The 22,702-nt window shown below is 37.0% G+C and overlaps 1 protein-coding gene across 2 annotated transcripts in view; it reads right to left on the minus strand.

The window, feature by feature from the left end:
• Positions 1 to 22,257, minus strand: part of ACSL6 (acyl-CoA synthetase long chain family member 6) — an 87,143-nt gene extending 64,886 nt beyond the window's left edge. For both annotated transcript variants that reach the window (XM_056811146.1, XM_056811145.1), the window contains exons 1-3: positions 22,176 to 22,257; positions 18,143 to 18,363; positions 927 to 1,041 (exon numbers count right to left, since the gene is read on the minus strand). In XM_056811146.1, coding sequence (XP_056667124.1) covers positions 927 to 1,041; positions 18,143 to 18,363; positions 22,176 to 22,233 — 394 coding nt within the window. In that variant the 5' untranslated portion in view covers positions 22,234 to 22,257. The remainder of the gene's footprint in view (positions 1 to 926; positions 1,042 to 18,142; positions 18,364 to 22,175) is intronic.
• Between the last annotated feature and the right edge of the window lie 445 nt (positions 22,258 to 22,702).

The following is a 22,702-nucleotide window of genomic DNA, read 5'->3' on the forward strand; positions in this document are numbered from 1 at the left end:
TCCTTGGCAGACCCTGATTCCTGAGTCTGAGAAGCCAGTCCCAACCAGTTCTCTGAATATATTGAACTATAATAGTTACAACATCAGGATTACATGATTATGTACTGAAAGTCAAGGGTATCAAAGCAGCTCCAGGCTAGATTAAAATGTAATTGGGAAATATTAACAAAAGAAATAAAAAATACAACAGAACACAGATAATGTTAATATGTGGTTTTCTAAGTCAATAGGAGGCCTGCAAGGATCTTTATGAATGGGCCTATTTCTATTTGAACTTGACAACACTGTGGAAAGGGATTTTTGAGATCATCTTAATCCAAAATCCTGGTTATATGGAGGAGGAAATGGAGTCCCATAGAGATAAAGAGATTTGATCAATGCTAGTTAAGTGTCTAAATCAGTATTTAAAATCATGTCTCTATATAGTGCTCTCTACTATACCATGTGAAGCAGTCACCACACATTATGTCTGCAGCAATATGTTTTAATGTAAGAATTTTGGGTGACCTGGTTTTGAATCTTGCTGCCAATACTTTTTGGCTTAGTGACTACAAACAAGTTCCTTTGCCTCATATCCAAGATTCTAATTTCCTTTTCTCTAAAGATGGAATAATAACAACTATACCACAAGATTTTTGAGAGGAAAGCCTTTTGTAAGCTTTAAAGACATATGTGAACTGCTGTTGCTATTCATGTGGTGTCACACAGTCACCCCCTTTACTTAAATGCCAGGCATTCTCCATCGTCAGGCCTGGCTGGTCCCTCTTCCAGTCTCTGTAGTTCCTGGCAAATAGTAATCACCTACTTCACCAAAAAGTAGTCACCAACCTTCAGTTGAAGTGAAAAGAACACAGCCTGTCTTTGACTGAGACAGGTCTCATTGAGAACACCAGAGGCTCCTTCGCCTGGGAGTTTCCAACACTCACCAGAGATGCTCAGCCCCCTCTGGAAGACTTCATACATGGTCCGAGCATCATCGTAGTAATGGTTCAGCAGTTTAGGGCTGCCTCCGATCACAGACCGCCGAGCTCCATCAAAGCCCTGTGGAACCAAAAAGACATAAGCTAGAAGGGAACTTCAGGAAACATGATATTTCTGAGGGGTAAAAAAGCAGTCTATTAGCTCCATCACCTAGAGACAACAATACACAGTACCTTTCCAAGTACATGCTACAGACTAATCTATTAACAGGAAAACTCATTGCATAAGTTGCATAATTCACAGACTCAGATAGATTAGACTTTTGCTTTTAGGATTTCTTCTTTTCAATTATAGCACCATTTCCAAAACTTATGTATAGTGTTAAGAGAGTGAAAGATTTCTTCTTACTGTGCTGCCTTTTAGAAAAATTATGGAGTCTCCATTTCTGTAGGTCCTTACTACATACCTTGAAGAAGTTTTTGGTGCTGAATAAAAAGTTAAAATACACTGATGAGGGATCCAGTTATCCTATCAGGACTAGGAGAGTTCATACACATATTCTTGTCCTAGAACTGGGAGAGGAGACTGAGATCTCACTCACATCTCAGGTAGGCCAAACAATATGTTTAATATTGCTGAAGGATGATCAACACAACAAGGAACCATATATACCAAGAAACAAACTGAAAATTCTGGGACATGTGAGCAATAAGATAAAGGACTATAGGGAAGCAGAGCCAAGATGGTGGCTTAGTAGCAGTGAAAGCTGAAACTTCCAAACCAATGTGTGAAAAGTGCCTCAAAAGAAAAGGCATCAAAAACCAAAAGCAAAATGGAGTAAGGGGGCTCTCCTGCTGAGCACAACTTAAAGGATAGGCAGAGTCAATTTGCATGGGATTAAGGGGAACCAGAAGCAAAACTGCACACAGAGGAGGCCTGGCCAACCACCCCTCCCACACATACTGTGCTAGGTTTCAAGCCTGGACATAGGCCAACTTCTGGATCCTGTGACCCTGCACCACCAACAATAGGGTACCCCAGACCTACTGCTTGGATTCCCAGGCCCTTGCACGAGCCTGGAGTGAGGCCTGGTGCTTGGCCCTTTCAAGTCTCTGCTGAGATGAAGCCTTTAACCCAAGGCAAATAGCTCCAAGTGCTGAGGTCTTCAAGATATCAGCAGAAGAGACAGAATCATTAGCTTTAAAAACTCCCAGTCCATAGGGGAAAAAAGCTGGGAAAAATCAAACAGCAAAAAGAAACACCTAATTCTAGAAAATTTCCAAGGTGACAAAGAGGAAAGCACAGAATCAACAGGGAATGGTGAGATTCAAGCAACCACATGCAAAAGACCCCAAACAAACCAGGAATTGGTCTCAGGATCTGGAAAAACTTAAAAAAGAATTAAAAATCAAAATAAGATAGGTCAAAGAAAAATGGGAATAAAAATGAGAAAAAGAAATGAAAGTAATGTGAAAAGAAAACAGCTTGAAAAGCAAAATTAATCAACTGTAAAAATGGGCACAAAAATCCAGTGAATAAAAGGCTACCATGAAAAGTAGAATGGGCCAAATGGAAAAGGAGGATTAAAAGGTCATGGATGAAATTCATTCTTTAAAAATCATAATAGGCCAAATAGAAGCTAATGCCTTCACAATTATGTCAAAAAACAATAAAACAAAATCAAAAGAATGAAAAAATAGAAGAAAACATAAAATATTTCATTGAGAAAACAATTGGCCTGGAAAAAGATCGAGGAGAGACAATTTAAGACTTATTGGACTACATAAAAGTAATGAAAAAAAAAACCTAGGCATCATATTACAGGAAGTTATCAAAGAAAACTGCCCTGATATTCTTGAACAAGAAGATAAAATAGAAATTGAAAGAATCCACAGATTACTTCTGGAAATAAATCCCAAAATGACAATTCCCAGGAATGTTATACTCAAGTTCAAAAGCTCCCAGGTCAAGTGAGAAAATACTGCAAACAGCTAGAAAGAAACAATTCAAATATCATGAATCCTCAGTCAGTATTACACAGGATCTGGAAGTTTCCACATTGAAGGGCCAGAAGGCTTGGAATATGATGTTCCAGAAGGCAAAGAAACTTAGTTTGCAACCAAGAATCATCTGCTTATCAAAACCGACTATATTCTTTCAGGGAAAAGTATGGCTATTTAATAAATAGAAGATTTCCAAGCATTCTTGAAAAAAATACCAGACCTAAACAGAAAATCTGATGTCTAAATACAAAATTCAAGAAAAGTTTAAAAGGTAAATAAGAAAGAGAAAAAAATTGGAGTACTTCAATAAGGTAAGATTGTTTATTTTCCTATATGGAAAGATGATGACTGCAACTCTTAAATTGTTATTATGATGATAGTAGTTAGAAGAAGTATACCTTGACAGAAGCTATTTAGGATGATAATGTAAAAAATGGGGTGAAAAAAGAGGATTGTACTAAGATAAATGGGAAGAGAGAAATCAAGTGGGGGTGAATTATATCACATAAAGAGGCACAGGGGTGGAGGAAACTATTATAATGGAGGGGAGGATGAGGGTGGTGATGGGTAATACTTAAACTTTACCCTCATTGGAACTGGCTCAGAAAGGGAAGAACAGTCATATTCATTGGGGTATATAATCTTATCTTACCCTAGTAGAAGGGGAATGAGAAAGAGGGTAGTGGGGAGGGGAATGAAGGTATAAGGGAGGGGAAGAGGGGGAGTGATTAAAAGCAAAATACTACTGTGGAGAGAAAGAGTGAAAGGAGAAAGGGCAGAATTAACAGAGGAAATCAAGATGGAGAAAATACTTTGTAATCATAACTGAATGTAAATGGGATGAACTCACCCATAAAATGGAAGCAGATAGAGTGGATTAAAAACAAGATAGACAACTATGTGTTTTCTCTTATCCCCATTACCTCAAAAACCTCTCCCAAATAGAAATGACATACCAAGGATGGAGGAATTTTCAATATCTCTATAGCCTAAAACACCCAGAATCTCAAAGAACATAAAACAAAACAAATCCATGAAGTCATACTCACTGATCCAAAACTCACTTAGCATCCCTGCCCCCACCTCCCATGCTACTAATGTTGATGTTACACTAGGAGGTCCAAGGACCTGAGGCTTTACAATAAAAATTAACTCCATACCCAGTTCCTTATCCCCTTTCAAAAGCCATAGACACACTGACTAAAAGCTTCAGTAGTTTGTTTCTAAAGCCAGAGCTACAATAGACATTCAGGAGTGAAAGTATACTGAGGAGGAATGAAAGCCCACATTGTAGTAATCATGCTACAAAGCACTAAAAGGCTAGTGTCAGGAATGAAAATCTTATAGCACCTGAACAGCTTTCTGAATTGCTGGTGTCAGGTCTAAGAACTGAGGAACAGAGTGAGGAGGGTAGGATACCAAACCAAGAGAGCATGTGTGTGTGTATGTGTGTGTGTGTATGTGGTATGAGGTATGTAGCATTCCACTAAGCCTGAGAACAAGAGCTTAATATTTAGCTGAGGAGCAAAGTTACTTGGGGCAGAGTCTTGGGCTAATGATCAGTGAATTCCCCAACATGGGAGGAGGCTGAGATGTTTTGAGATTGAGCCCCAAAGGAGACTATCATTAGAATGGATGGAGTCAGAAAATGTTCAATAGGGAAAAATCTAGGGGAATGGGGGGGGGGGACTGAAATTAATGAAGATCTTAACAAGAAGAAAGCTCAAAGACCTAGAACATAAGCAGATCAATTAGTGGTGAAAAAGTGAACAAAAGCAAATATGGCCTCCAGATCTAGTAAGTGATTTCATACATCTATTAATAAATATTCCAAGACAAAGAAAAATGACCCAATATTTAATGAGACAGAGGATCCTCTGGAATGCGAGGAGAGCATAGAACAACACAACATACGTTTCCTGAGTATTTCAAAAGAGAAATGAGTATCGAGGGGATAGAATCTATGGCATACACAGCAAAAATAGTGGGCAGAAGAGAAACCTGGAAATATGCAATTGCAAATCTTAACAAAGACACAGAGTAGAAAACAATAGATTGGGGATGCTGTTAATTAGTCATCTTTTAGTCATATATAACTCTTTGTGACCTCATTTGGGGTTTTCTTGGCAAAGATTATGGAGTTGTTTGTCATTTCCTGCTCTAGCTTATTTTATAGATGAGGAAACTGAGGCAAATAGGATTAAATGGGGTCATTCAGCTAGTAAGTATCTGAGTCTAGATTTGAATTCAGGAAGAAGAGTCTTCTTGACTCCAAGCTGAGAACTTTATTGTAAGAATAAAAGAGAAACTATAAGAGAAGGAAAAAACTGCCCAGTATGTAAGCAAAACTTACTCATCTTAAAGACAGGATCATAGAGACAAGAATTGCTACTCATCCTCTATAAGGATTCTAGGTTTTAGGTTTTTTGGAAGAACATGACGGGCCAAAAAAATAAAAACCCTTTACATGATAATGCATGAAATGATAGAAGAAAATATCTAAGAACTTCTAATAGGAAATTAAATACCAATTGAAAGAATTGATAGATCACTCCTGATAAAAGAAAAAAAACCAAGGTTGTAAAACTCCAAGACACATGTTGGTTAAATTTAAGAATTCCATTCTAAAACATCAAGTTCTGCTAGCAAACAGGAGAAAGACCTTCAAATACAAAGGAAGGGAAAATTGAATACAAGACCATTCTGTACCTATCAGAAAACACAGGAAAGAATGGAATAGTTTTCCAAAGAGTAATGAAACTTAGGGTGTAGTCCAGAGTAGCTTACCTTGAAAATCTGAGATGAATCATAAATGAAAAAAGATGGATGCTTAATAATAAACAAGTGTTCAAATATGTTTTACAAATAAAACCAGAATAAATCTTTCTAAAATTTAGAAAAAAATAGAATTAACCAAATTATTGAATATTCTACACAACTCCAAACATGCAGCAGCCAAGGACAGCAACAACAGAGAAAAAGAAGAGAGATTGCTAAAAGTTTTCTTTCTAAATGCAAGAAGACAAGGCTGAAGATGGAAATAATAATGAGAAAGACCTTCAAATACAAAGGAAGGGAAAATTGAATACAAGACCATTCTGTACCTATCAGAAAACACAGGAAGGAATGGAATAGTTTTCCAAAGAGTAATGAAACTTAGGGTGTAGTCCAGAGTAGCTTACCTTGAAAATCTGAGATGAATCATAAATGAAAAAAGATGGATGCTTAATAATAAACAAGTGTTCAAATATGTTTTACAAATAAAACCAGAATAAATCTTTCTAAAATTTAGAAAAAAATAGAATTAACCAAATTATTGAATACTCTACACAACTCCAAACATGCAGCAGCCAAGGACAGCAACAACAGAGAAAAAGAAGAGAGATTGCTAAAAGTTTTCTTTCTAAATGCAAGAAGACAAGGCTGAAGATGGAAATAATAATGAAGAGGCATGCTGGAGTATTATGGCCAGACAATAAATACTCTGCCTACAGGTGAATCAAATGGAACTACATTCTAACAAAGGAGAGGAGATGAAAGGAGGAGAGGAGATGAATGTGTAATGTGCCAGGATCAAATCATGGGCTAGAAATGAAGGAAAGGTCACCCCTTCAGTCCCAGAAAGAGAAGAGCTTACTGGAGGAATGGGTGAAGAGGAAAATGGGAGATGGAACGAAAAGGAAGGAGTCCTTGCTTTAATGGTGGAAGGGCATTCCATTGATGAATGCTCTTGTGGGTGAAGACAAATAGTCTAAGAAGGAAATAAGGATCTTGTGCTAGATGTGGTTTGCGAGATTTGGTGCTTAAAAAATCTTTTCATTCTACCTCAGGAAGGGGCGAGTTGGAATTTCTGGGTGCAATTGGCATTTGAGGGAGTGAGAGAACATGGGTCCAGAAATGAGATTTTGAGGCAAATGCAAAAAAAAAAGTCAACAGGGGGAAAGGTATAGGTTAGTGACAGAATGCATAATCAGGGATGTTGTGGGGGAGGGACCCCGATATGAAGCAATGTATTTTCTGACACCTGTAATAGTTGGCATTGTTCTGGGAGTAAGACTCAATGGGAAAAAAGATATTCATAGGGCAAGTTCTATAAGCAGAGGCAGAAAATAGCTAGAGGGGATACCCTGTAATGGATACTTTGGAAGCTTTTATTGCATGAGGAATACAGAGAATAAAGGGATATCAGATACTTTTAAGGGTCATGAATTAGAAAATGAGGGTAAAGAGCAGAAAGAGAGAATGAATAATGAATAGAGTGAGAGAAATCTTTTTTTGGGAAATGATGCAAAAATGAAGTTAAAAAACTAAGGTATAGAATTCGTTGAAGGCAAAGAGAAGAGGGAATCTACTTGACTGAGAGGAAAGCAAGAGAGGAAGAATTATATAACAAATAAGAGCAGGAGAAAAAATAGGTAATAAGCAAAGCCTCATAGACAAAAGGATAACAAATGAGAAAACAAATAAGAGGCAATCAAAGTGAGAGGAAGAGATTCAGTGGGAAAAGGTCCAGCTTAAAAAGGATTTATAATAATTGAAAGAATATAGTATTTTGTTTATAGCAGGAAAAACTTTTATAAATGGACAATGGAGACAAATGGAGGAAAATATACATTTAACTTATATAACTTTAAGTGTGAATGGATGAAACAATCCAATAAAAAGAAAAAGTAACAGAAAACACAAATAAAACAGAGGATAGAATTTTTTTAACTGTGCATCAAATGAATCTAAAAAATCAGGAGTTGTAATAATGCTATCTGAAAAAGCAAAAAGAAATGTTCAAAAAATGTAAAGGAATAAGTAAAGTAACTACATTGTGCTCAAAGGAAGCATAGAGGATAAACCAAAATAAGTAATAAATGTATATGCTCCAAATGCCTTACTAACCAAATTCACAAGGAGATATCTTAGCTATAAGATAACATCAACAATAACATAATAATGTCAAAAGAGTTCAATATCCCTCCCTCAGTTCTGGATAAGTCTAACAAGAAGATAAAAAGAAAATTATGGAACTAGAAAATTTCTGAAAAAATTAGAGTGAAAAGATCTATAGCATCTTTTAAATGAGACTTCAAAAGAATAGATATATTTCATGGTACCACATGGAACTTTTACAAAAATGTGCCATGTAGTAGGGCACAGAGATATTATAAAAAATGAAATCCTAAATAATGAGTAGGATAAGGAGAAAACCATATAAATAATTAATAACTATGTAAAAGAAAATCATAATGAAAGAATATACAAAAATTTCTGAGGATCATATCCTACCAAATACACATTAACAAAATAGAAAAAGAAAGAATGAACTGAATACTCATTTAAAAAATTAGAAAGCCAACAAAAAAGAAACCTAAAATAAACACAAGAGAAAAGATGTTAAAACTAACAGGGAAATTGTTGAATACGAAAACCCATAAACATGGTAAATAAAACTAACAGCTGCTTCTTCAAAAAAAAAAACTAAGAAAAATGGATAAATCATAAGCAAATTTGATGAAAAGGAAGAAAGCAGAAAATCAAATGAACAAAATAATAAATCTGTAACACAAAATCACAAAACTAGAAAAAATAAAAAAGAATAATCAGAACATATGTAGTTTTATATTAATGAAGATAAGAAACAAATGAAATAGAATGCCTTCAAAAATATAAAATATCCAGACCATCAAAAAGATAAGGCAGAGATCTTTAAAAGTGATTTTAAAAAAGGATATGGATCTAGCTATGAAGGAAATACTGAAGGAAAAAAAAACATGATTTTGGACTTCTTACAACATTTTGATCATTTGTGCTGATTTTTTTCCCTCTCTAAGAAAAATATTATTTTGGAATGGCTCTGGAAGGAGAGATACTTGGGAGAGATTCTTGGTATAACTATGTTTATGATAGAAACAAAAGACAGTAATAAAAACTTATTTTTATTAAAAAAAAGAAAATGCAACCTAAACTTCTATTGCTGGTGTACTGTGAATCATTGTGGGTTGCAGGAGAAGGTATTCATAACAGAGGAGAGTTGCTTGACACTCTGGAAAAGGGAGGAGAGTTACTCTAATTGTAGAGTCATGGATCTGAGTGTATTCTACATATTTTTGTGAAATTAAATACAATCTATCCTCAATTCAATGTTATTATTATTGTGTGAGTGAGTGAGTGAGTGTGTGTGTGTTTTGCCAGAGTGCTTGCAGAGAAAGTGAGGACCTTAGAATCAAATTGTGATGTCTCTATTGGAAACTTTTGGGTGGAGGCATAAGTTAGAGAATCTTCCCCAAAACTATATCCAGGTCTTCTTAAAATGAAGGCAGTCTCTACTTAAAAACAAATCAAAACACTTACAAATGACCTAGATATATAAATATTTGTTGGATACTGCACATGGCTAGGTCAACTCTTAAAATTAGAAACATGAGAAGGAACTTGGAAATTTAATAGGCACGTGACTGAAGGAAGGGAAAATATACAAAATAGGTACAACTTAGAGAAAATGACTCCAAGGAGAAACTCTTAGATTGGATTTGGCTTACCTATGGCCCTGTCTCAAAATATGCTCTCCACCATGGTCTAATTTTATTCATTTCATTCTGTTAAAGTGTTTAAAATAACCTGTAATAAGAGATTTATTTGAGCTAACATTTTTTTTTTGTAAAAGAGCTCAGTTGAGAGGCAGTCAAGTTAGCGGTGTAGAGGCAGCAATAATTCAGACTCTGAAAACCCTTCCTCACCAATTAGAAACAAAATGCTTCTAGGGGACTGAAAACCAAATCTAACAACAGGATAGAGCTAAGGAACCCTCCTGCTGGACTCAACTTAAAAGGTATGCCCCCCAAAAGCCTGAATTAGAGAACATTGGGGTTTAAGAGGAAGGAAGAAGGAAGGTGCCAGGACCCCTCCCCCACCTACAGTACTGAGCCTCTAGCAGTGGCTGGAATCTCTGGGCAGGCAAGGGCTCTAGTCTGGAGGGAGTACCTTGTGGGCAAAGCTATGCCAGGCTCAGGGCTTTGAACACAGGCAGCTGGGAGATAGCTGGAGGAGAAGCTTGGAGAAGGCAACCCAATTGCAGCTGAGACACTCCATATTGCCCCCTGTAAAGGGTAAATCCCAAATAATAAAATACCCAAATCAGCTGCCAAATTTTATGGTGATTTAATTAATATAGTAGAGAAGCTTTTAAGAAGAAGGAGGAAAGAAGGGGCTAATACTGGGCAGGAAGATAGGAAATCTAGAAAGTAAGGGTTTGAGTGTGAAGGAGGAAAGAATCAGCTTGACCTCCAAAGAGGCTTAGCTAAGATGCCCGACCCTGAAATCAGCTCCAGGGCAAACTCACCATCCAACACTCCAAGATGTAGGAAATGCTTAGCACGCTGCCAGTCAGTCATCTCTCCAGGGAAAAAGAAAGAGGCAGAAACTGACATGCCTTATATGGACATTTTTACATCACTTTTCTGTGTCTCATCTGTACCAATGAGGACTTAGCTTGACTTAGGGCAGCTCAGAGGTCTGTCCTTTTTTTGCACATATCTGTTGAAGGTCATCTCCTCAGATAATTAAATCTTGAGTTTGATGCAGATCTTTCAAAATCTTGTTAAACTGAGTAGGGTGGAGAATATGGGTTTTCCAAGACCTGATTTTGTTATTCCAAACATCTCCATTGTTATTGATCAGGAAGTAGCTAAATCAGATCTTTTAAAGAATGGTCTGATTAGGGTGGAATAGTTTTAAAATTCACACCCCCCACCCCTTTCTACAGGTTTTGGCCTTAGGGCACCTCCAGCTCTGTAAGATCAACTCAGGCCTGAATTAATTGTATCAAGCCTTCAGAGGGCAGGGAAGATCAAGTTCCAATACCCCTCCCCAACAGACTTCTCTGAAAGCCTTGCTTATCAAGCTCCAAGAGTGAAGACTGCAACTACTACAGAACACCTCCATTTCAGCTTCTGCTGACAGCTGGGGAAGATATGAAATCAGGACTCAACTTGACCAATCAGCAGAGGAAAAGAAGAAGTCCCTTCAGGACAGAAAAGCCTAAGCCCACAGATCCAGTACATAATGAGAGGAACAAGACTACACGCAACTACAGGGAGGAAAGAAGGGGCAAATATGAACAAACAATAGAAAAAGACAAAAGAAATTATAAAAGACAGCTTCTATCCAGGCAATGAACAAAGAGCAAATGAAACAAAGGAGGATCAAGGAACACCAAAGCAAAAGCACAGAAACTCCAGTGAACTGAACACGGGCTTTGGAAGAACTCAAAATCAAAACACAATTAAGAGAGGCTGAAGACAACTGGGAAAATTAATTAAAAAGCAACATAAGTCGTCTGGAAACAGAGGCACTTGAACTAAAACGAGAAAATAGTGTCTTGAAAGCCAAAATTAATCAGCTTGAAAATGAGGCAAAGGAGATGAAAGATGAGGCAAAGAAGATGAAAGATGACCTCCAAAGAAAATCAGACCAGAAGGAGAAGGATGATCAAAAAGCCACAGATGAAATTCAGTCTTTAAAAACTAGAATACAACGATTAGAAGCAAATGACTTCACAAGACAGTAGGAAACTATAAAACAAAATCAAAAGAATGAAAAATTTGAGGAAAATATGAAACACTTCATCCACAAAATAGAAGATTTAGAAAACAGGTGGGGGAGAGACAACTTAAGAATCATTGGTCTACTAGAAGACCATGACAAAAGAAAAAGCCTGGACATCATTCTACAGGAATTTTTCCAAGAAAACTGCCCCAACATTCTAGAGAAAGAGGGAAAAGAGGAGACTGAAAGAATCCACTCCTGTACTTAATCCTCAACTGAAAACACCCAGGAATGTTATAGCCAAATTCAAGAATTACCAGACCAAGGAAAAAATATTACAAGCTGTTAAGAAGAAGTCATTCAGATACCATGGAACCACAGTGAGGATAACACAGGATCTGGCTGCATCTATACTGAAGTACCAAAAGGCATGGAATATGATTTTCCAGAAAGCAAGGGAACTAGGCCTACAACTTATACCTAGAGAGAATGGTGACAAACTATAGGATGAAATTCCAAGACATAAATATGTATATAGATACATATGTGTATAAATACATATTATATATATGTATATATAACTAGAGTTAAAAAAGAGGTTAATACTAAGAGAAATGGGAAAAGAAACAAAATGGGGGAAATTTATATGTCATAAAGAAGCTCATGGTAGGAGTGGGGGAGAACACCAATACACTGGAAAGGTAAAGAGGTTGGAGATAGGAAATACTCAATTCTTAAATGTCTTGAAATTTACAGGGAAGAACAATCAAATTCATTAGGGCAGAGAATTGATTTATGCCCTATAGAGAAGTAGAAGGGTAACAAATGGTCTGGTGGGGAGGGAAGCAATACAAGGGGGGAGAGGATAGGAGGATAGTTTAAAAAAACCATAAAGAAAATAAGAGGAGAAAAGAAGGAGGGTAGAAAGGGAAGTAAAATAAGGGTGGTGTTAAAATTAATTGTGGTTGGGACTCTGAATCTATTAATTAATTAGGTGGTTTTATTAGGTGGTCACCAGGGACTTACTTTCTAAATTCCAAAATGAGTTAATAAAGTAAATGATATTCAATGTAGTTTATTTATAATAGGGGGAAGATATTAAGGAAAGAGAGAGAGAGAGAGAGAGAGAGAGAGAGAGAGAGAGAGAGAGAGAGAGAGAGAGAGAGAGAGAGAGCGCCCTCTGGTTTCCTTTGATACAAGTTAGAAATTCTCTAAACACTAATTAGGGAAGAGAGGAATTAGGGGAACTGATTAAAAACAAAACACTGGTATAGAAGGAAATAGTGAAAGAATAAAGGGCAGGACCAGGAGTGGAAATCAAAATGCTGGGAAATACACAGTTCATAATCATAACTCTGAATGTGAATGGAATGAACTCACCCATAAAATACAACCAAATAGAAGAGTGGATTAGAAACCAAAATCCTACCATATGTTGTCTACATGAGGAAGGTAGACACACATAGGGTAAAAGTAAGTGGATAGAGCCAAATCTATTGGGCATCAACTGATAAAAAGAAGGCAGGAGTCGCAATCATAATATCTGACAAAGCCAAAGTAAAAATAAATCTAATTAATAGAGATAGGGAAGGTAATTACATCCTGATAAAAGGCAGTATAGACAACAAGGAAATATCTGTACTCAATATGTATGCACCGAATGGCAGAGCATCCAAATTTTTAAAGGAAAAACTAGTGGAGCTCAATGATGAAACAGAGATAAAAACTATACTACTGGGAGACCTGAACCTTCCTCTATCTAACCTAGATAAATCAAACCAAAAATAAATAAGAAAGAGGTAAGAGAAGAGAATGTAATCTTAGAAAAATTAGAGTTAGTAAATATGTGGAGAAAAATAAATAGGGACAAAAAGGAATACACCTTTTCAGCAACACACGGTACATTCACAAAAATTGACCATGTATGAGGGCATAAAAACATTGAAAACAAGTGCAAAAGAGCAGAAATAATAAATGCAACATTCTCAGATCACAATGCAATGAAAATAATAATTAGTAAAGGTACATGGAGAGGCAAATAAAAAATTAATTGGAAATTAAACAATACAATTCTCCAAAATTGGTTAGTTAAAGAACAAATCATAAAAACAATAATTTCATTGAAGAAAATGACAATGATGAGAAATTCTTTCAAAATCTATGGGATGTAGCCAAAGCAGGACTCAGGGGGTAATTTATATCCTTGAGTTCATATATTAACAAATTAGAAAGGGCAGAGGTCAATGAATTGGGCATGCAAATTAAAAAAAAAAACCTAGAAAGTGAACAAATTAAAAATCCTCATGAAAATTAAATTAGAGATCCTAAATATCAAAGGAGAAATTAATAAAATTGAAACTCAAAGAACTTTTGATTTAATAAATAAGACTAGAAGCTGGTACTTTGAAAAAACAAATAAAATATACAAAGTACTGGTCAATCTAATTGAAAAAAGGAAAGAAAAAAATCAAATTGATAGTATCCAAGATGAAAAGGGAGACCTCACCTTTAATGAAGAGGAAATTATGACAATCATTAAAAATATTATGCCCAGTCATTTAACCCCCATTGCCTAGCCCTTACCACTCTTCTGCCTTAGAACCAATACACAGTTTAGATTCCAAGGTGGAAGATAAGAGTAAAAAAAAAACTACCATACCCAATTATACGGCAATAAATATGGCAATCTAGGAGATATAGATGAATATTTACAAAAATAGTTATGTTACCAGAAGAAGAAATAGAATACCTAAACAACCCCACATCAGAAAAAGAAATTGAACAAGCCATTAAAGAACTCCCTAAGAAAACATTCCCAGGTCCAGATGGATTCACAAATGAAATCTATCAAACATTCAAAGAACAACTAATCCCAATATTATACAAACTATTTGACAGAATAAGCAAAGAAGGAGTTCTACCAAATTCCTTTTTATGACACAAATATGGTACTGATTCCAAAGCCAGGCAGGTCTAAAATGGAGAAAGAAAACTATAGACCAATCTCCTTAATGAACGTAGATGCAAAAATCTTAAATAGAATATCAGTAAAAAGACTCCAGCAAGTGATCAGGAGGATTATTCATTATGACAAGGTGGGATTTATAGCAGGAATGCAAGGATGGTTCAATATTAGGAAAACCATCCACTTATTGACCATATTAATAAGCAAACCGACAAAAATCACATGATTATCTCAATAGATGCAAAAAAAGCCTTTGAAAAAATATAACAGTCATTCCTATTAAAAACATTAGAAAGTATAGGAATAGAAGGGTCTTTCCTAAAAATAATAAACAGCATAAATATATATATATGTATTCATACATATATATATATATAAATATATATATATGAGTCCTAGAGAATCAACCAAAAAGTTACTCAAAATAATCAACAACTTTAGCAAAGTTGCAGGATGCAAAATAAGCCCACATAAGTCATTAGCATTTCTATACTCACATCTCAGCAGCAAGAATTAGAAAGAGAAATTCCATTTAAAATCACCCTAGACAATATAAAATACTTAGAAATCTATATATACTACCTTAATATTTTTCCTGAGCGACATTATTGTCTATTGGATAGTTTGACCTAGAACCCTACACATCTCAAATTCCAGATATCCCAAACTGGATTAATGATAACTCTCTTTTCTGGGCTTTCCTATATCTGTTGGGAAAGGGCATTTCACTATCTATCTAGTAATTTGAGTTCACAATCTTTGATCCAGGGGTATTGTAAAGCTCGAATGAAAATGAATTTAGAGCATTTTGCAAACCTTAAAGCACTACATAAATACCAGGTGTTGTTATTATTAGCCTCCAGTCAACAGGCCTTCAATCTGGTGATGACTTCCTTTCCTAAACATTCTGATGCACTCTTGCTGAGTTCAAGTAATGTTTTTATTTTACCAATTATATGTAATAACAAATTTCCACATAAGTTTTCCAAAGTTATTTGATCCAAATTGTTTCCTTCCCTCCCTTCTTGCTCCCCTCCTGTATTCCCAGTACTTAACATAGTGCTGATATATAAAATACTTGTTTACTAAATGTTTGTTAATTGTTTTGATTCAATCAGCCTGCCTGCTGTGTCATAATTTGGGCAGGGTGGTCAGGGTTTTATACCAGGCTGCCAAATTTGGAGGATAGCCCTTGTAATCCTTCAACACATATAAACAACAGAACTTATTACCTAGTTAGCAAGAATAGTTAGCTAAAACAGGAAGCTACCAGATGACTGACTGGTCTGAACTGATTTCTTGCCCCATCCTGTCCTTCCCCAATTTACCTGACTGCATTCTTCCTACTACTTGCCCTGAGAAAGTCTGGTTATGAAAAACTTTATGTTTTTAGCTGGCATTTCCTTTATTGCTGCATATATCTCCTAGTGTAATATTAACCTCTCTCAGTATCCTGGATTATGGCATTTCAGAGAAACTAGGTTCATTTATAACTGATTCAACAAATGTATACTTATAGTATATGTAGAATGCTTAGCTAGGGTGCTAGAGGACATTTATTTAGCTTAGAACACAATCCTGGGGGCATCTAGGTAGAGGGCCAGGTCTAGATTCAGGAAGTCCTGCATTCAAATTTGTCTCAACCACTTCCTGGCTGTGTGACCCTGGGCAAGTCATTTAATCTCAGCTGTCTAGTCCTTATCTCTCTTCCTCCTTAGAACTAATATTTGACATCAATTCTATGGCAGAAGGTAAAGATTAAAAAAAAAAGGCAATACTCTTCTTGTTGAGACTTGGGGCTTAGTAGGAGAATAGTCCATAAACACAGATAATTATAAACAATAGCCCTTCAATTCAGGAATGGCTGAACAAATTGTGTTATCTGTTGGTGATGGAATACTATTGTGCTGAAAGGAATAATGAACTGGAGGAGTTCCATGTGAACTGGAGGAATTCCATGTGAAATAGAATGACCTCCAGGAATTGATGCAGAGTAAGAGGAGCAGAACCCAGAGAACATTTTACACAGAGACTGAGACACTGTGGCACAATTGAATGTAATAGACTTCTCTACTAGCAGCAATGCAAGGATCCAGGAAAATTCTGAGGAACTTATGAGAAAGAACACTATCCACTTCCAGAGAAAGAACTGTGGGAATAAGAAACTCAGAAGAAAAACAACTGCTTGATTGTTGGTTGATTGGGTTGAAGGGAATATGATTGGGGGTGTAGACTCTAAATGATCACCCTAGTGCAAACACCAATAATATGGGAATAGGTTTTGATCAATGACACATGTAAAACCCAGTGGAATTGTGCGTCGGCTATGGGAGGGGGAGGGGAGGGGAAAAACATGATTCTTGTAACCATGGAAAAATATTCTAAATTAACCAATTAAATAAAAATTTTCAAAAACAATTATTAACAATAGTATATAACAAAGATATTGGAGATATGAAGGAAGACTTATGAAGACTTTTCCTAGTCTTCATCTTATATTTACTTGGATTCTAATTCAAAGCCTGCATTCTTGTTATATGAGGGACTTATCCCAGCTCCCAGTCCAGTAATCCATGGATCCCTGATACTAGGCAGCCTCCATCAGGGAGGGACACCGATGTTAAGGACGACTAAGCTTTACCCTGGTAGTGAACAGTGAACCCTGACTAGACTATCTAAGATAAAGTGTCCTTAGTTCTGAACCCTGGAACACATTGTCCTCACCTCAGTCCTGGGACATACTAACCTGGATCTGAGCCCTGGGGCACACTGCCTGCACCCTTCGGCTGAACTTCTGGGGTTCTTTGCCACAGCTGTCTTCTCTCTCACCCCATCTGAAGTTGCTCCTAAGAATGTGAAAGCCTTCTTTCTCTGCCTCCAGGGAGGCAGCCAGTGTGGAAGCTGTTGCCAGGCCGCCAAAAAATCTCCCTGGGGGAGGGGGGGCATGTAGCTTGGCTCAATTTCCCTCAGTACCTAGTGGCACCCTGAGCCACTCTCCCGTGGGACAAAACAAACACTAACACCAGTGGAGGAGGAGTGTCATGTGATAACAATGACAGGCAATAACCATTCATTCATTCATTTAGCAAACAGAGCACTTACTGGGTGCTGAGCCCTGTGTTGGCAACTAGAACTTATGGGAAGTTTAGAAAGGACATCATTTCTGCACCTACTGGGACTGACATTTAGTACATGGATAAGATACAAATATACATCATATTATATAAAGACATTTAAGAGAATTGTAAATTTTCTGTGAATTTTGTGGCAATCAGTAGGGTGATTGCTATTGATTGAAGGAACAGTAGAGGAGGTGACATTTGATATAGTATTTAAATGATTAGGGAGGCAACAAGCAAAGGGGGAAAGGAAAGTCATTCTAGGTAGGCAGGACAGGAAACAGGAACAGCCAGAAATAATGGAAGGTAATACCAATAATAATGGCAGTCAGTGACTGCAAGAACCAGAGAGTACCAGAGAGAGACAGCAAGAATGGAAGACAATAGTACTAACAGCCAGGAGTAACAATGGAAGGCAGCAACAATGGCAGACAGTAACAACGGTAAGTAGTACTAATAATAATGTAGTGGCGATGTCAGACAGCAACAGTGTGAGACAATTGTAACAATGTGTAATAACCAGCAGGATGTCAGTTGTGTTAGGCAAATACAGAAAAGCCTGAAACTTTACTTTCACTTGTGGAAGCTCCTAATCTTACCTCTGCTTCTTCAGACTGCATCAGGAGGTCACATGGTGGCTTAACAGCTTTTGGCCGATTAGCAAACCAATAGGCCAGCAGAGCAGCAAAGGCCCCGATACCCACTAATGTGGTGGCCGGCAAGTTACGCAAAAACTGGCTGAAATCATCCAACTCTGGCAGTCGCAGACTCCTCAGGATCTCCTGAGCTTGCATCTTCTCCAGGATTGAAAGGGCAAACTCTGTAAGATACCAAAACAACAACAATCAATGCCTCTGCGTGTGTGTGTGTGTGTGTGTGTGTGAGTGTGTGAGTGTGTGTGTGTGTGTGTGTGTGTGTGTGTGTGTGAGAGAGAGAGAGAGAGAGAGAGAGAGAGAGAGAGAAACAGACAGAGACAGAGACAGGGTGGAGGTGGGGCTAAGGGAGGAGCAAAGGGGGATGAGAGGGTGGCCAAGGAGACAAGATGACAAATATGGAACACGTGAACAAAAGACCGCACGTCTAGAATTCTTTTAACTTCTGGGCATCCACTGCCTGCGGATTTGGGTAAAGGTGCCTCTAATTCCTTAAGTCCCATAAAACTGAAAGCCAAAAGCCAGGGGCACCTTGAGGCTAGGTGTCACTACATCCAAGTAGGCACTGATCCTGAAAGAGTGGTGAGGCTAAGAGGGTTTCAGACTTCTGAAACTCACCTTCTTTCCTAAGGCAGAGATTACAGAATGATCTTGAAAGGGACAGACTCTTTGTATTTGTTCAGAGATCTCTAGAGCTTCCTGGGAATCACATGACTCCCTGGAGTGGTGACTCTCTATGGAAGAAGTTGAGGGATTGTATGCATGAATGTACAGAGTACATTTGCCTCACAAAGAAAACTTGATGTTTCAGCATTAAACATACTTCTGTACAGGTTTTCTTTTCTTTCAGTCAACAGAGAAAGAATTTAGCCTAGGAGTCCTTTTTTTTCTTTTTTTTAAAGTGGTCCACCTGACTGCTAGACTCAATTTTTGACTGGTTCTCACTACCTCACCCCTCCAAACTTGTTAATATGGTTGAGGCTGACTTAAGTATCAGTCTCCAGGGCTTAGTTCAAAGAGACTGGATGAGGTCAGTGTTAGTAGCCTATATCATGTTTTCCTTGCATTTTCTGGCACAGGTAAGTAATTAACTCCTTCAGTTCCTCAGTTACTCCAGATGCAAGGTTGGAAAGGACCCTTTGCTGAGGATAGAGGAAAATGAAGCAGCCTTGTAGAGTCAGAGATCTGGGCGATGAATGTAGCCAGTTACTGACTATATCCCTTCTATAAGGCTCAGGTACTAGTTCTAGGCTAGGAAGCTTTAACAACAGATAAATCTCAACAACTTATCTACTAAATTCTAAAACCAACTGCCCTATTGCCTTCTGATTAGCTGCACAAATAAGGTGATCAGAGAAAAAAGAATAGAACCTCTGTTCTAAAATATTTAGAGCAGCTCTCTATGGTGGTGAAGAACTGAAAACTAATGGGACATTAATCAGATGGGGAATGGCTATACAAATTGTGGCATATGGTAGTGATGTAATACTACTGCATAGGAACAAGTAAATAAATAAATTTAAATTTAAAAATAATGAATGACAGCATAAAGTTCAAACTTTTTTGTCTGGTCTCTGGGCTCTCTACTATACTACTCTGTCTTTTTTCATTCTCATTCTGTTCCCCTCTACAGGCTCTGTGCTCCAACCACAATAAACTGTAATCTTTCCTTTCAAAGTACACTATGCTTTCTCATTCCTATTTCTTTGCTTACACTGAACGCTACTCTCAATTTTAAATTAAATCAAATTCAAGAAAATCACAGAACACAGCTCTTGGTAATCTTAGTAACCCAACTCAGTTGGATCCAGAAAGCACAACAAGGAGGAAAATTGAGGCATCAAGCTTTTAGGTTCCTGGAAAGTATTGGTATGGGTGAGAAATACATTGCCCAGGTAGTGGAGTAAAGGAGAGCATTATACTAAGGATTCGTTCTGATCCAACTTTGTATCACTGGTGGAGGCTTGTTCAAAGGATGGATTTATGTCTCTGACTGCTGGGCAAATATTGGTGAGGTCACAGGTTAGTATGAACCACAAAAAAACAAAAACCCCAGAGTAGGAAGCACCCTGGTCTGCCCACTACTTGAGCTTTAATGTTTCAGCTAGAAGGAAATTGTGAAATAACTCTTTTTTTTTGTGTGTGTGATAATGGGATTCCTCTTCCTCTACTGGCACCATTCTATTCTCCAACATTATCTACAAAGAAGTTAGTGTCAACACCTTCTAGGAGTTGGAGAGAGCTAAAGAGGGAATAATGACTATCTGCTGGCAGCTAGGGAATGGGACTTTTAGGAAAGATAGCTATGAAAAAAGTACTAGCTAAGTCTAACTCTATTGGAAAACACCCTCAGAAAAAATGGAAAATAGCAAATTAAATAAAACTGAAGAGAAAAGGCCAGTGAACTTCTCTATCCTGTTTAAGACCATATCAAAAGAGGTTCAAAAGTCTGGATATTCTACTTTAAGAAATGGATCAGGCCAGAAGCCAGCATGATATCTAAATAGGGCAAATCAGGAGATAAGGTCCAAAAAATCATAGAATTCCCAATAGATGACTGAGCAATGAAATAGATGCTGCTAAGGTCATGTCATTCCTACTTCTTCCACCATTCAAGCACTGAGGTGGGGTGGGAGAGAGCATCCCATGAATCCCACTCTTATTTGAACCAGGAAGGTTGAATACAGATAGAGTTAGGTGCAGAAATACATTTAACTCAACAGGTAAATAAATGGAGATAGGGAATTAGGAGGGTGATTTAAAAGTGAAGTAGAGGGAAAACTAGGTGGCTTAATGGAAAGAGAGCCAAGCCTGGAGATGGGAGGTCCTGGGTTCAAACGTGGTCTTAAACACTTCCTAGCTGTGTGACTCTAGGCAAGTTACTTAACCTCAATTGCCCAGCTCTTACTCTTAGCTCTGCCCTGGAATCAATACTTCATATTGATTTTAAGGCATAAGATAAAGATTTTTCAAAAAAAAAGAGTGACGGTGGAGTTGGAGAAGGTATAGGGAAAAGGAAAACATTTAGACAACAGAAGGCTAATTAAGTAGTAAATGAAAAGAAGAGAAAGAATGGATAAGATCTAGTGATATTAGTGACTGAATGAATAGAGGAAAGACAGAACAGCACCAGACCACTCCAGTTATAGATTCCTTGTGCTGATCTTAGGCAACCAGGTGACAAAGTAGACAGAGTGTTGAATCAGTTAACCCTGTTTGCCTCAGTTTCTTCATCTATAAAATGAGCTGGAGAAGGAAATGGCAACATACACCAGTATCTTTGCCAAGAAAATCCCAAATGGGTCATATAGAGTTGTATATGATTGAAAAATGACTGAACAATAGTGTTGATCCTATTCCCTTTCTTTTGATATATTTTTCTTTGTAAAAAAGGAAGTTAGGAAACAAAGAAGGAAATACTATAATAGGATATGATGGAAAAATATATCTATCAAATGTATATAAATGAAATTAATTCACACATAAAATTGAGGATGCATTAGTAATCAGAATCAAATGTTATATTGCTTATAAGAAATATACTTGAAAAATATTCACATAGAATTAAAATAATGGGTTGAAGTGGAATCTGTTATAACCTGAAGAATAAAAACAAAACCCCAAGGAGTAGTAATCATGATCTTAGATAAACAATAGTAAAAAAGACTTCATTAAAAGAACTAAGTGGGAGAAACTACTTTATATTAAAAAAAACACAGATAGTGAAATTATATCAGTAAAAAATATATGTATACTGAGTAACATGGCTCCTAAGTACTTAAGGGAAATGAATCAAATTAGAAGGCAAATAGCCTTTAAAAATTTAATTACTAGAAATTTCAATGTCCCCCTTTAAGATGTAGACAAATCTAACAAAAATAAACAAGAACAAAAAGTAAAAGACACAGGCTACAGAGAGCTGCCATAGGTATAATGTGCAGAGGACCTATGAGAGGTAGTATCTGCTGGGAGAGCTTACCTAGTACAAGACTGTAAGTGTCTGAGACTATACAGGACCCTGGGGAAGGGTTGCTCATTGGCTGAGGTTCATATTCTTCATGAGCTCTGAAAAGAAGTATATTTGTTGACTTGTAAATAAGCTTTTTATTGAGCTTTGTGACCTATATATTTATAGACCTATATATCGGTGACAACACAGTGGATTGTGTCATATAACAAAGTCTCCAAATTTTCCACTCTCTCAACAAGCAAGGAAAAATATCTTCCAAAATAGTGATGTCAAACTCATATTGAAATGGTGGCCACTACACCATACATAAGGATCCCTATAAGTATGTATTGACTTAAGAAACCATATATATTTTTTTTCTAATGTATTTTTACTTATTTTGTTGAGAATTTCCCAATTAGATTTTAATCTGGTTTGGTATTTGGGAGGGTTATGGGGCCACAATGATGTTTATAGACCCACAATTGCCCCAAAATATATCCAGGGACTTCTTATCATGTGAAAGCCTCTGACATAAGATTATATGACAATTTTTA

This window comes from Monodelphis domestica, chromosome 1 (assembly GCF_027887165.1).
Source record: "Monodelphis domestica isolate mMonDom1 chromosome 1, mMonDom1.pri, whole genome shotgun sequence".
Taxonomy (NCBI): domain Eukaryota; kingdom Metazoa; phylum Chordata; class Mammalia; order Didelphimorphia; family Didelphidae; genus Monodelphis; species Monodelphis domestica.